At 39.2% G+C, this 14,563-nt stretch overlaps 1 protein-coding gene and 1 pseudogene across 1 annotated transcript; one reads left to right on the top strand and one right to left on the bottom strand.

The window, feature by feature from the left end:
- Nucleotides 1-2,913: 2,913 nt before the first annotated feature.
- On the bottom strand, nucleotides 2,914-14,494 carry borcs5 (BLOC-1 related complex subunit 5). Its single transcript, XM_086027128.1, has 4 exons — nucleotides 14,073-14,494; nucleotides 12,620-12,763; nucleotides 12,235-12,392; nucleotides 2,914-9,760 (listed from the first exon to the last, which is right to left on the bottom strand). Exons 1-4 carry the CDS (start codon nucleotides 14,128-14,130, stop codon nucleotides 9,527-9,529), a joined length of 594 nt encoding a protein of 197 aa, XP_085883254.1. The 5' UTR covers nucleotides 14,131-14,494; the 3' UTR covers nucleotides 2,914-9,526.
- On the top strand, nucleotides 10,336-11,006 carry LOC147148577 (uncharacterized; annotated as a pseudogene).
- Nucleotides 14,495-14,563: the final 69 nt, after the last annotated feature.

The following is a 14,563-nucleotide window of genomic DNA, read 5'->3' as shown; positions in this document are numbered from 1 at the left end:
ATACCGTCCCCCTTGGTCCTTGTCGTCGCTATCCTGAATCAGCAGAAAATTGCTTCATAAAAACAACGCACTTTCCCGGTGGAGACGTGTCTCTTTGTATAAGCGTGACAGGTGATAGACAGCAGCAAGCACGTAGCGCTGATTAAGACAACAACAGGTCCATGCATAGCCAAACACAAGCTGCTTGGTGTTGGGATCGTGACGGCTTGCGTCGCGGTGAACAAGACGAACGAGCGTCAGCGGTGCAGAGTGTGAAAGGAGCGATGTAAACAGATTGTCTGTGAGCTTCCTCGGGCGTTGACAACAGCATGCACAAATGCCAGAAGAAATGTGCGAGTACAATTTGACCCGTTACTTTACGACCAAATACTTTTTTTTACTGTACGTTAGGGCTGTGTGATATGGCTAAAACCTCAGATTTGTTCCCTACCAAAATGTAATAATCAATTTCAAATGATTTTCCCTCCTTTTTTTTTTTTTTAAATGGAAAAAAAGCAACCAATTCAGGGTGTCCTCCGCCTACTGCCCGAAGACAGCTGGGATAGGCTCCAGCACGCCCCTTGTGAGGATAAGCGGTATCGATAATGGATGGATGGATGGCATATTCATTTTATTTATTTTTATAAATTGTCCCTTCAGGGAGATGCTTTATTTCGCCTGATACCAAACAAGCTTGAATGTTTTTCCAGCATGTTTTATTTTCCCCAGCATCGACTTCCACGAAAATAAATCGTTTTTTTTAGCGATAATAATATAACAAGTGCTTTCTCTTGGAACAACGCTCTTTTTGTCAAAATGTATGTTAATGCCTTAATAATAATTAAATGCAAATTGCAAATGTACAACAATTGGACATCAGCAAATTTATAACAAAATAGAACAGAAACACAGCATGCCTTCCTGTTCTCTCAACGTGCAAATGGGTACCATCTCTTTGTCAATGGACCACGCCATTGCTTCTGTGACTAAACTAGCCCCAAAATTCAGATGGGCACGCTCAAAGACACATTTTCGAGTATAGGCACCTAACAAAAGATTGACTGTACTTAGTGGTTTAACATCACGCTTAATACGCTTAATGAGTGGTTAAGCACTCCAGAGACCAACTATTTGTAAACAAGCAATTAAAGTCAATTTTATCAATCAATCAATCAATCACATTTTATTTATATAGCACTTTTCATACATAAAAATGCAACTCAAAGTGCTTTAAAACATTCAAAGCAAAACATAGAATTATCTTCAATCAAAAGAAAAGATAAATTATTTAAAAGTTGTTGAAAGCCAAACTAAAAAGGTGTGTCTTGAGCTTCCTCTTAAAAATATCAACAGTCTCTGCAGACCTGACATCCTCTGGCAGGCTATTCCAAAGGTGAGGATTATGTAATGTTACCTTTAAAACAAAATACGGTCAAGACTCGTGGAAGACAGAGCGTAACTAAAAAGTTGCAGACACAGACATGGACGGATGCAACCTTGTGGAGTGACCACACGCCAGTCTGAAAAGCTTAATTGTTGTTAAAATGTATAAGATCACTTTTAAAGGATGCTAGTTGTTTACCGTTATTGTTTGTTAAAGTGTTTGTCTTGTTTGAATGAAAAGGCAACTTCTGTGGACGTGAATATTTTAGGCGGTTACATAAAGCGCAGAGTAAACATTCAACGTCTGTAAAGTGCATCCCGTGAGGCGAATAACAACTTTACTCATCAATCATTAAACGCCCAAGCTGCGGCATTTAAACACAATAAACACGGAGGTGAACTAAGAGTCAAAGTGGCTTTAAACGTCAGAAACTGAACAGTAAAAAGTTCCCAGCAACTGCATATGATTGGATAACTGCTTCCCTCAGGAAAAAAAAAAATGGGTACGACATTATTCACAAATACACCCATTTGTTTGCAAAACCCTGTCTACAGAGGACAGGGCCTGGGATGTTAATGCACGTTGCCAAGAGTCTTCGCCACATGTTGGAGCACATTTTTCAAAGTAAAATCTATGTAAGACATTTATTTTTAAGTGTATTGTAAGACGAGTTTGAAATGATTTACAGGAGATAGGCCGGCCCACAAATAGTGAAAATCTGAACGAAAAAAAACAACAACCCTGAGCCCATTTGAACTCTGGCCGTTTTTTTCTAGTCAGAGCGAAATCATTCCCATTTAACTTCTCTGGTCAACTGTTTACATGTGACGTGAACTCTTCCAATCTGGCCTTTATACGTGCCACTGCATTTAACCTATTGTTGGAGTAATTATTCATATAATAATCATTGTCGTTTGCTGCTCATGATGCTTTCCTAAACTAATCGCAAGGAGGTCAGGAGAAGTCAAGCTAACATTTGCTAATATGAAGGTGATTGCTGAAATTTCCTGCCACATTGTTGATTTCTCTACTCATGTCTTACCACACATGTATTGAGTAATTTTCCACCGACATGCAGACACATAGACAAGTACAAGACGTTTCAACTGCCCTTTTGCTCACCCCATCCTTTAGAGTTGGAACGCCCATGTATGTAGGGATGTGAGAATAAAAAGAAGGGAGACGGGGCGACTTTTTTAGAACGCCTGTAAGGATTGTATTGTACAGTTCTTCTCCTTGCAAGCTTTAAAATTCAAAGAGAGTGTCTTCATCTCCTTATTTTGTGTGGTTTTCATAAATGTCTATCTGATGAACCTTACACCTAATAAGGCCTAAAGCTGGCTCAATAGCTCCCCAAAACCTAAGGTTGTCTTAGAAATCTAAAACCTGAAGCTTTCCCAGAAATTCAACACCTACAAAATAATATCTCAGCCCGTGTAGCAGATAGAAACATCATTCCGGAAGAATTTGAGACCCTAGACATGTGGCAGGCCCCAGTTTATTCATCTTTACTGTTTCAATTGAAGATGTAAAAATAAAGTGTCAGTGCAAGAGAAGCACTATTTTTAGGCAAGGCAAGTTTATTTGTATAGCACATTTCATGCACAAAACAATTCAAAGTGCTTTAACATAAAACATCAAAGGTATTACAGAAAGAGAAACAAAACATTGAATTACAAAAATCTCAATCACAAAGAATAATTAGATTAAGATGAATAAAAGCAAGATAAGTAAAAAATAAAATAAAAAAATACCGTGCAGATGTCATGCATACGCGCATGAGAACAGAAATGTTTTTAACCTGGATTTAAAAGTGTCTACATTTGGTGAACGTTTTAATTTCCACTGGCAGTTTGTTCCACTTTTTTGCAGCATAACAACTAAATGCTGCCTCAACCTGTTTAGTCTGGACTTTGGTCTGGACTAGCTGACCTGAGTCCTTGGATCTGAGGGCCCTGCTGTGTTTATAGTCTTTGAACATATCATAGATGTATTCTGGGCCTAAACTGCTATGGGATTTGTAAACAACCAGTAGAGTTTTAAAAACTATTCTGTAAGTGACAGGAAGCCAGTGTAGAGACTTTAAAACTGGTGTAATGTGTTCAGATCTCTTAGCCCTAGTTAAAACTCTAGCAGCAACATTCTGGATGAGCTGCAGTTGTTTAATGCTCTTTTTGGAAAGTTCTGTTCAAAGGCCATTACAGTAATCCAGTCAACTAGAGATGAACGCATGGATGAGTTTATCCTGGGCTTCCTGTGAGAAAAAAAAAACTTTAATTCTGTTGATGTTTTTCAATGGGTAAAAAGCTGATTTGGTGACAGCTTTGATAGTCAGATCTGATTCTATTATCGCGGCAAGGCTACGGACTTGGTTGGTGATTTTAAGAGCCCGAGTCTCAAGATGTTTGCTAATGCTGACCCACTTCCATTTACTGCCAAACAGAATAATTTCAGTTTCGTCTTTGTTTAATTGTAGAAAATTCTCTCTCATCCAGGCCTTTATTTGCTCCAGACACTGACACAGTCCGTTGGGCTACAGTCGTCTGGTGACACGGACACAAAGTTGTGTATCATCTGCATAGCTGTGATAATTAATGTTTAAGTTCTGTATTATTTGAGGGAGCATATACAAGTAAACAAGTAAATAATAAGTACATGATTTAATAAAAAATAAAAAAAATAGAATGATAATTCCCATCCTTTATTATGTTACACCAATGATTCTGTGAGTGAATGTACTGTACTACCATTCTCGTTCATACATTATAGCTGCAACGTTTTAGATATAATAATAATAATAATAATAATAATAACGCACAAATTACAATTACTGCAACATCGGGGTGAGCACAATACTGTTTTTTTTTTTTTTTTTTAACTCGCTCTGTCTGTCCGTGCCCGGGCGAGAGGTGGCGTGTTCGTGTGTCGAATCTTTTAAACGGTTCTTTTTGATGAATTGATTCTAATGATTCAGTTCACTTAAAAGAACAGTGATGCCCACCACTATTTCAGAGCTCCCGTGATCGATGGCGTCCGCCATTATGACTCGAAAGAATTCCAAAATATCCTCTGCGGGCTCACGACACTGCTACATGTATATTCTGATGCTTTTCATTAGCTAAAAGACCAATAATTGGATTTAAAAAAGAAAATGAGGTATACGCTATCCCGGCTTTTAGGGTAGAAAGACGTGAGAGCACTCCCGGCTCTAGTGGTAGAAACGCGGTTATGCGCTCCCGACCTTAATGGGTTAATCAGAACAGACGTTTTACCACCATGTGACATGTGCAGATCGATGTAAACATTGCGTGATACATCGAGATCAGTCATCTCTTTAACACAGTAGTTGTGCATGTTTCACACGTTTGTTAAAGCAACAGGTTGACAAAAAAAACAAACAAACAAAAAAAAAAAATTCTAAACGCTGGCACAGACAGGATGCATCCTGGCTATTCTGATTTAAATGTATACATGACGTCTGATCAGATTTGGATTCTGCCTGTTTATTGTGATTGAGGTTTAAACCATTTAAACCAAAACAGCTACACCTAATCAGCCGTGGCGGCCTTCACAAGCAACTTGAGAGAGGTGACACGTAAGTTTTTTTATTCCGCCAAGGTGAGCGGTTAATATTTCATAGCCGTTAATTTGGAAGTTTGCATGCGGACGCGCTGAGTAGCCGCCGCTCGCTGCATGCTAACCAGGCGAGGCCTGGCGGGAGGACGGCGCGAGGTCAAACCATCTAGTCATGACAAACCTTCACTTATCTTGTCTAATAGTAGGTATCAGCACCCGCACTTTTCCCGATAAAATCCCTCAACACCCACACTTTTCCCAATGCCAACTTTCAACTACCAGTATCCCATTGTACTAAGAGAGTAAGAGAAAGCTCACGAAAAGAGCCGCATTGTTGTCTTAATTGTCGATCTGTTTTGGATACTCCAAATGGCCATTTGCTTGAATTCTCATCCAATTCTACAGGAGTGCGTGACAAAGCATCTCAACAGCCTCTTGCCTGCTAATAAACGAGAGGGACCACTTATTATTGTCAGCAGACTCAAGTGGTGGCATAAAATTGCAGCATGTTAAGAGGAGGGCGTGCTTGTAAGAGTGCTCATTTGCATGTGAATGACGCCGATCGAATGTTTGCTTGCTACTTAAAGCTTAACATGTAACCATGGAAGCCCCTAGGTGTACAAACAGTAAAATTGAACATAAATAATACTAGGCCAATTTCAACATTGTGGGACTAATGAAGTGAAATGAACTAATGACTAATGAATGACATTGTTTTATAAAACAATGTCATTGACAATTTATGTCAGGTGAAAGTGCAGATCCAAATCAAAAGGACTACAGTGGTACCTTGAATGTCTAGATAGGAAAATAGCAATTATAGCACTTTATAATATTTTACTGTGTAAAAACAGAGTAAAAGCAAATAAATAGAGTATAACGAATTAATCAATTTGTGGTGTGCACACCTTGGTTGCTCGGGGAAGTATAGTAACATTTGACAAACACAAACGAAGAGTTACCACTACTTTCCGTGATTCAGTAAGGTGCAATAATATTGTAAATTTGTCGCAGAGGATAAATAACACTGGCCAACAGCAAATTTTAATCAGAGATGGCTTAATGTGTCCCTTGACGGATTTTTAACACTGATTTCAAAAATATTTAACTTTTTTCTAGCACATCAGGTTTTTGAGATATTTTCAGTTTTTTTTTTTTAAGTTTGACCTATCTAAGTTTGTACAATACGGATTTTACCACGCGTTGTAATTTATAGCTGTGAGATTTCAGAAAAAAAATTGTTGCTGAACCAAACCATTAATTAATAAATATGACATTGACATTATTAAATGTTACATATTAGATTACTGTATTACGTAAACCTGATGTGCTTGACAAAAACCACATATTTGGAATCAGTGCAAAAAATGAATCTCGCAAAGTTTACATGCATCTCTGATTTAAAAAATTTTGTAAATATTTGTCATGTCATGTCATCTTCCAAACCGCTTATCCTATACAGGGTCGCGGGGAGTTGCTGGAGCCTATCCCAGCCGTCAATGGGCGAAGGCAGACTACACCCTGAACTGGTCGCCAGCCAGTCGCAGGGCATAAATATTTGTTGAACTGTGTAATACTGTATATGCCTGTGACTATACGATGTTATCTGTGTAATTGTGTTATTCAACCAGTTGTGTTCAAATATCTGTTGCTTTAAGGGTTACAACAATGCACCTATCGATGCAAATTTTTAGCCTGTAAAACAGCATAATAATTGAAAAAAAAAAGTTTCCTACTTCACGGATTTCACCTATTGCAGGTTTTTTTTGGAACGGAACCCCCACGATAAACAAGGGACCACTGTATATTAAAACACATTTTAAAATTTCCATTCCTTCATTAAAAAACAGGACTTCATTTCAAATTGACAGCGCATAAAATGCACCAACATAAATTGTGATTCAGTTACTGGCTTGATGTGTAAAAACCGTCATAAAAAATATTGATCATTGTTTTCTAAACAAAAATGAATGTCCATTCCAAATGTCTTAATTTAATTACACACAAAGATGAAAACCGAAAAGTGTTAAGGCGGAAATTTCAAGGATTTGGCTAATTTTAAGATCAACAGGGTATCTAAACGATTACTGGTAATCGATCATAAAAAATAGTTAATCGCTTAATTGTTGCAACTCTAAATACAACAATTGCAGAATGACCACACGTCAGTCGACTGGAAGGCTAATCGTCGTAAAAGACACTGCGCAGGTGTCAAAACACAAGATGACCTTTAACTTGTTTACAACATACTGCAAGTCTCCATACTATAACTCATGAGATGTTACTTGCGTGGCTGGCTATGTGTTGCTGTTTTCCAAAAGCGCAGAATGTTAACTACTGTGCATTAAACAAGATAGTTGTTGCTGTGTGAGGGGGATGTTAAAGCAGTGTTTTTCAAACTTTTTTGAGTCAAGGCACATTTATTTCATTGAAAAAAATCCCACGGCACACCACCAGCTGAAATTGTGAAAAAGAAAAACCTTATTTTAACAATACAAGTGTTAAATTGTTTGAATAAGCATTTTTTAACATTGAAGAATTACGTTATATTATAACGTTTTGAATAGGAATCAAACACAAAGAAAAACGTATTTTATAATGTGTCATATTGATAGTGTGAAACATGGGCCTGTTGGGATAAACGTGCTTCACTAATTCGCTTGTCTCTAAACAAAGACAGATACCTGCTGCTGCTGCCACCTGCTGGTATGGAAGAGTACTACAATGTAATAAAGAAATGGTTACGCTGCCAGGCGCTAGACCACACAAATTAGATAATTTCCCATGGCACACCTGACAAAATCTTGTGACACACCAGTGTGCCGCGGCACCACGTTTGAAAAACACTGTGTTAAAGTCGAAAAGTATTTCCTGTAATGGTGGCGGTCACCATTTTGATCCCATTCAAATGAGAATGTTTAAAAATGGCAAATTGGATTTCTTTAATTTCACATAGAATTGCTCTGCCGGCAAAGTGAGTCACATCCTTCTGTTAATATTCAATATGCGACTGCACCTTTTTTCTTTTTTTTGCACAACCTTCAAACATGCCCTCCTCCCTTTGAGGCTTTTAAAAACTGACATTTTAAATGACACAGGGAAACTTACAGCTTAGACTGACTGAAACCCTTCTCAACTAGAAGCACACCAGCTTCAAAACACCATCCGTCGCTCACCATCAGAGCCCAGCTAAATCCTTTAAATCCTCATTCACACCAGCTTTGAAACAGATAAGAGCAAACCACATTGCTGCAACGCCTCGCAGAGCTTTTAAAAACACGGCAAAAATAAGCCGCTTGTTCATTTTGTATAAGATGACAATTCGGGTTTTTAAACAGTGTGACATCATAACCCAACCTAAGGTGTCAATGGACTTAACAAAGGGGAGAGGAAACTGACAGTCAAATACCCATTTCTTGAAAATGTGTTTTTTTAAATGCTTTTTTTTTTCTTCTAAAAGTGAACATTCTCTGTCCACCAATCAACATGCTGCACTATGTTAGCTCCGGTACCCGAATGTAATTTTATTATGCCAAGACACATATTCCACATTGGAAAAATCTAACAGCACGTCACCCAAAAAAAAGTGTTACAAAAAGTATACGATGATGCCTTAAGAAACAAGTTAAAATTCACACCGTGACTACTGTACATGTAATTCTTCATATGTCAAATTATTTTCTCCCATTATTACTCCATTACAGCCTTCAAAAAAAAAGTGAGCTTTCACAATAACATTTTATAACAACATAGTTGTACATAATTATGTGAAATGTAAACAATTCAACAGTTTATGCATCATTGTTATTTGTAAATAAATCATAATAATTGACAGACTAATTCATTGAAATTGGAGAATTTCCCTGGGCAAACATGATGATCTCTCATGGTGCACTAATGTTAAATTGGGAATCGCTAGACAAACGTCAAGAGTGCTAGAAAACGTGACAGTGACAGCATGACCGACGTAAACAAAACAGTGAATCAAACAGTACTTACTGACACTTTTTTGGGCAGTTTTATTTTTTTTAATGAAACTTTTCCACATATATTCATTCCATTCCTTTGTCATTTGTAATGTGATGGTGGTGCGGCTAAATATCAGGCACGCATGTTTTATGGCTTAAGCACAGGATGACAAAATCTTAGTATTAAACGTAGCAGGGGATCTTTGTGTGAAAGGGGCTTCTTAAAAATTATTAGCAGGTGTGCAGTAGTCATATGAAAACATTGATGAACAGCAAATAAATTAAAGTGGCTTTCGTCCGAGCTCCTTCCGTTATTCTTGAGTCAAAGTCACAAAATGGAAAAGTAGGCAGCCCATGGAGAGAAAATCTATCAGGTCCACACTGGGTGTGTCATTTACTCGAGATCTCCATGTTTGTACAGCTTTTACATTCTCCCCCCCGAGTTCCAATTCCTCAGGATTGTGAGGCAGCCAGAGCTCATTCACATTCACCTCTTGTACTTCCAAGATGAAGTTTCAGGAGACTCTAATTCTCCCAAGTAGAAGCTCCATACATAAATCAAAAAGGAACAGACAGAAGCGGTCCTCACCTCAGATTTCAAGGCTCCTTAGCGAGTGGCTTACTTGGCGCCCGAGTCTGAGTCGGGCCTCATGCTGAAGGGCTCCAGCCGCTCGCTCTCTGGCAGCATGTTGTTGAGGCGCTCCATCAGCGGAACAGTCTGGTCGATGCCCATCTGGATGCGGCGCAGGATCATGGACATCTCGTTGACCTTCTGGATCTGCTCTGCGTATTTGGCGTAGCGCTTCTGGCGCTCCTGCATGATGCTGAACAGGGTCTCCACCGAGAGGTCCATCTGGAGTACAACCACAAAACTGGCCTATTTAGAACATGTTGAGCTTTGTATGTAAATAAAAACGGCACCACACTCTACAAATGCAGCGATACGATGGGTGGCTGTGGTGATTCCTAATCAGCGCTGCGGCATATTAGTGTGCCAGCGCAGAGACGGCGCTCATCAGAGTCACCAATGACCTCCTGATGACCTCTGACTCCGGTTTTACTTCCCTCCTCACCCTGCTTGACCTCTCTGCTGCATTTGATACAGTTGATCACCACATTGTCTTACATCGCCTCCAATGACATTGGTATCTCTGGCACTGCCCTGCAGTGGTTTCAGTCATAGCTTACTGGATGGACCGAGTTCATAGCCCTGGGGGACGCTAAATCTTGCATATCTGTGGGGTCCCCCAGGGCTCTGTGCTCAGTCCAACGCCTTTCAACATGATTTCCCTCAGTCGTGCCGTCAGCAGGAATGGAATGCAATTCCATTGCTATGCTGACGACACACAACTTTACCTCAAAGCCACTTCCACTCCCCCCTCCTCTGTCACTTAACTGGACTCCTGCCTGGAGGAGATAAAGACTTGGATGAATAACAACCACATACAGTTTAACAGTTGCAAAACAGAAGCTATTCACCGCTCACCAGCGTCGCTCTTCCCTCATTTCTTCCGTCTCGACCATTATTTCTCCCGCTCTCCTTCCGTGACTAATGTGGGAGTCAGGTTTGACCCCAATCTTAGCTTTGACAATCACATCAATAATATTTGCAAAACTTCCATCACCACTTCAATATCACCAAACGCCGGCCATCTCTTTCTCTCAGCCTGCTGCTGAGAGGCTTGTCCATGCTTTTGTCTCCTCCAGGTTGGACTACTGTACCACACTTCTCATCGGGATTCCTGGCAAGTGTCTTCAAAGCCTACAATATGTCAAAAACCTGATGAGAGTGCGTATATTTGAGCACATCACCCCCATCCTGCGCACTCTGCACATCTCCATATCCAATACAAAATCCTCCCTTACGCTCGTCAATGTCTGCACGGTGAAGCCCCCACCCACCTACCTCACTGAGCTCCTCCACTCAAATATCTCAGCTAGAACCCGGTCAGGCCAATTGCACCGTCTGTGCCCGCCCAGGACTCGGCTCAAGACCACGGGCAACAGGGCTTTTGAGGCTGCTGCTACCCGTCTGAGGAATGCCCTCCCTGACTACTTTAGGGCCCCACAGACAGTGGATGTTTTTTAGGAAGGACTCAAGACCTACCTTTTTAAAAAAGCTTTTCCTCACTGAATTTATCTATTATTTTTTTTTGTTTTAATTGATTAAACGCCCTATTATCTGAGGTTTGATTGAATTACTTTTATTGTTGTGTACTGTGCACTATTGAGATTTGTTGCCCAAATGTAAAGTGCATTATAAATTAAATGCATTGTTATTATTATCATTATCATCACTTTATTATTATTATTATCATCATGAGAGGTCATCACGTCACGTGCGTCACGGAAAATTAACCAACTTCACTAAATTGGGCAGAAAAGTGTTAGTTATTCACAATCTATCTTTGATGATCTATTTTTTGCCAGTGACATAAAGTAAGAAACAGAGGATTAAGTGCTATTTCGGTAGATGGCAGAAGGCGTAATTGCCCAGTGTATCCCCGTTGGCATTCATACAACAGAATAAATCTTTGAGTTCAACTAAACAGGCCCAGATTTCACTGAGTACATTTGCAAGTAAATGTGAGAAACGATCATCTTTATGTCAGTATAGGCACATTTTATGACATTTTGTTTGGTGGTGTGTCATGAGATTTTTCTGATGTAATATATGGGCTTTGGCTCAATAAAGGTTGCAACACTGATATGCAGGTGGATGAAAGTACAATTGCTCTACCTAGTGGGGACATTGAGGGATTACAGTTTTGTCCAAATGGCAACTGAAAAACTGTATACCTGCATTCTCCAATGAACCCCTCTTAATCATGGTTCACAAATTCACATTTTAATTCCACTTTCACTTCAAGTCACGAACCTCAACATTTTTTGGGGGTGCTTTTTCCATAATCCTCTTAGATACCATAGTGTGCTCAAGTCATGACAATATTAATTGGTCTGAAGTAAGTATGTTAGTGGAAGTGACAAAGGGTCTTCACCACATGTCTATATACATGTGCACTTCCAGTGCTAATGCATGTCATTAGGTGCCAATTATGCGCGGATTACCGCTATTCGCAGTAGGGGCCCATTGCCAGCCCCTAACCCAGAGAATAGCGGGGGTCCACAGTAAACCACTTTGAGTTGCATTACATGTATGAAAAGTGCTGTAATAAATGAAGTTTGATTGATCTGAATGATTGATTGAGCAATGTTATGAAGCAAAGACAACAGTTTATGCAATTGTGGACATTTCAGTCATTAAATTTTTGTTATGTGAACTTCCTTTTTAGGATTTCACAGTTTGACTATGCTAGTACAGCTCACTTCTTTGATGCGCTTGACTAATGCGTTCTGGTCGAAGGAGACGGCCTCAGCGCACTGGTGCAGGTGGTCCTGGTAGCGTGTGCATAGCTGAAGCACCTGCGCGGGATCCAGTCTCTCCAGACACACGCTGCTGGGGGACGTCTGGCCGCTCAGCACTCCTGCCGAGTGTGCAAGCAAGGAATGTGTTGGAACAAAAAAAATATGGGTTGACTAGTGTAATGAGCCTGGCATAAGATCCGCGCGGCTGTTCCAGCAAGGAGGTGGCACATAGAGCAGCTCTGGTAGTTGCTGGCAAAACTGATCATCTTTTCATGTTTTGTAAACTCAAGTATTGGAACATACAACAAGGGTTGTACTTCTGCATGAATCTTCAAAATACACACACCTTTCAAGAGGGGCTGGAAGGTGGGGATCTCTTGGAGTTTAATGACATCAGGGTCATTATGGATGTTCCTCATGGACTGAGTGCCCTGAGTCACGACTACAATATCGTCCATCTTCGCCTTCTGCTTGACAGGAGAGGGAACCACTGCAAGGACGAGTGTTTCCATCAATACACAATTTAAGTTTGAATTCACATCTTAAGTGGCATTTCGATAGACGCCGACCAGGGTTATGAGTTTTTAATTTTTCATTATTTTTGTTTCAATTTGTCTGTTTTGTTTTGAATTTGGTTAATTTTAAATCTGGTTTTAGATCAAGTTTATTAGTTATTGATTAGATAATGCTTTGTTTGGGTTTATTTTTTATTTTTTTTAATATATGGAGTTTTCAAGTACATGATATAAAAAAAAGTCACTTTATTGTGCAATAAAGTAATTTTTGCTGTAATTATAGTTACACGTAGAGAAGAAATCCATAAGATGTAGTTTCAGTTAGTTTTCATTTTCTTAAAGCGCTTTTCATTTTGGTCAGGAAAATGTTTTTTTCAATTTTAGTTGTAGTTACTTCCTTAGTTTTCGTTCATTACAATAACCCAAATATTCACCACCAGGATTTAACTATACAAATATGTATGAGTCTTCTATTGGATAATTCATGTTAAATATAAAACCCCATTGCACTGCAAGGCTTAGAGCTTAATTAAATGTGTAAAAAAAAAAAAAAAACTGGCGACAACATGCTACTTAGGCCTAACTAATTGGGTAGTAGACAGAAACAATTCAAGTGCTTTACATACATTTTCAGCCTTTACCATCACTCCACAACTGTCCAAACAAATAATAAAGCTGTATACATACACATTGAAAATTATTATCTAGTCAGAAAAGATTTGTTGTGGAATACTTATAATTGTTAGTCTTTCAGACATCAGGTAGATACATCCTTGACTTCAGTCAATCACAGGGCACGCAATAAAGACAAAACCTTGTGAATTGAACCCATTCGGTCTGAATGGAAGGCAAGCGAGTGAAGCACTTCACCATCTACGATCTCCCTTTAAAGCAATGCAGTATACTATTAGTTTAAACAGTTTTCATGTCTTGAAAATACCACGTCAACATTTCAAAACAAGCATTTGAATGGCGTAAGGGAATTGAGCTTCTCTTCGTTAAAACAAATTAGATTTGCAAAATCCATCATTTAACTAAAATGTAAGTGAAAGAGCAACAAAATCAGATCAAAGTAAAGCGTTAAAAAAAGTAAAGAAAAATGTGAAGCGAATTAAGGGATTGTGACAAAACGAGGAAAAGTCTACTCTCAATGACAAGTGAACAGCATGCTTTGGACTGCAGCAATGGGGAAATAGATCACGTGAGCAGGGTAAAACAATGACAATACAAACATCATAATAACACAAATAAGGAGTGTGAAAAAAGAAGCGAATACATGCTCACCTGTCGAACTGTAGTCAGAGTGTTTGTGCTCCGTATCTCCGCTCTGCTCGGCGCCCATGATGCAACTATACTAGCTAACGTAAGCGCTTAGCTTTCCCAAGATAACTGCTCGAATGTTTTCTTCAAAGTTAGCTTAACACCACCGAGTATGACTTACCAAGGCCACGGAACACTTTCTCTACTACCACCTGAATATCGATGCTTGACTGACAAATTCCGCGTGCAATGAAACCTAAATTAGCTGTTTGCTAATAATTACAAACAAAGGTAAACGACTATTTACTAATCTACCAAACATTTGGTATCAGTATACAACATTAAGAACATCCCGGTTGTGTGTAACCTCTTGTTTAGGTTACAATTGAACTTATTCGCTCTTTAAATGTGACATTTGAAGGTGGAACCATTTGAAGCTGGAAGACGCCACTTCCGTAAATATCGATCACGTGGTGGATGACGTTAAAGCAGCAAATTGACAAAGAAAATCTAAT

Source organism: Filicampus tigris, chromosome 4 (genome assembly GCF_054856515.1).
Source record: "Filicampus tigris isolate MCC_2025a chromosome 4, RoL_Ftig_1.0, whole genome shotgun sequence".
Lineage (NCBI taxonomy): Eukaryota > Metazoa > Chordata > Actinopteri > Syngnathiformes > Syngnathidae > Filicampus > Filicampus tigris.
This window is presented reverse-complemented; position numbering and strand designations above follow the sequence as displayed.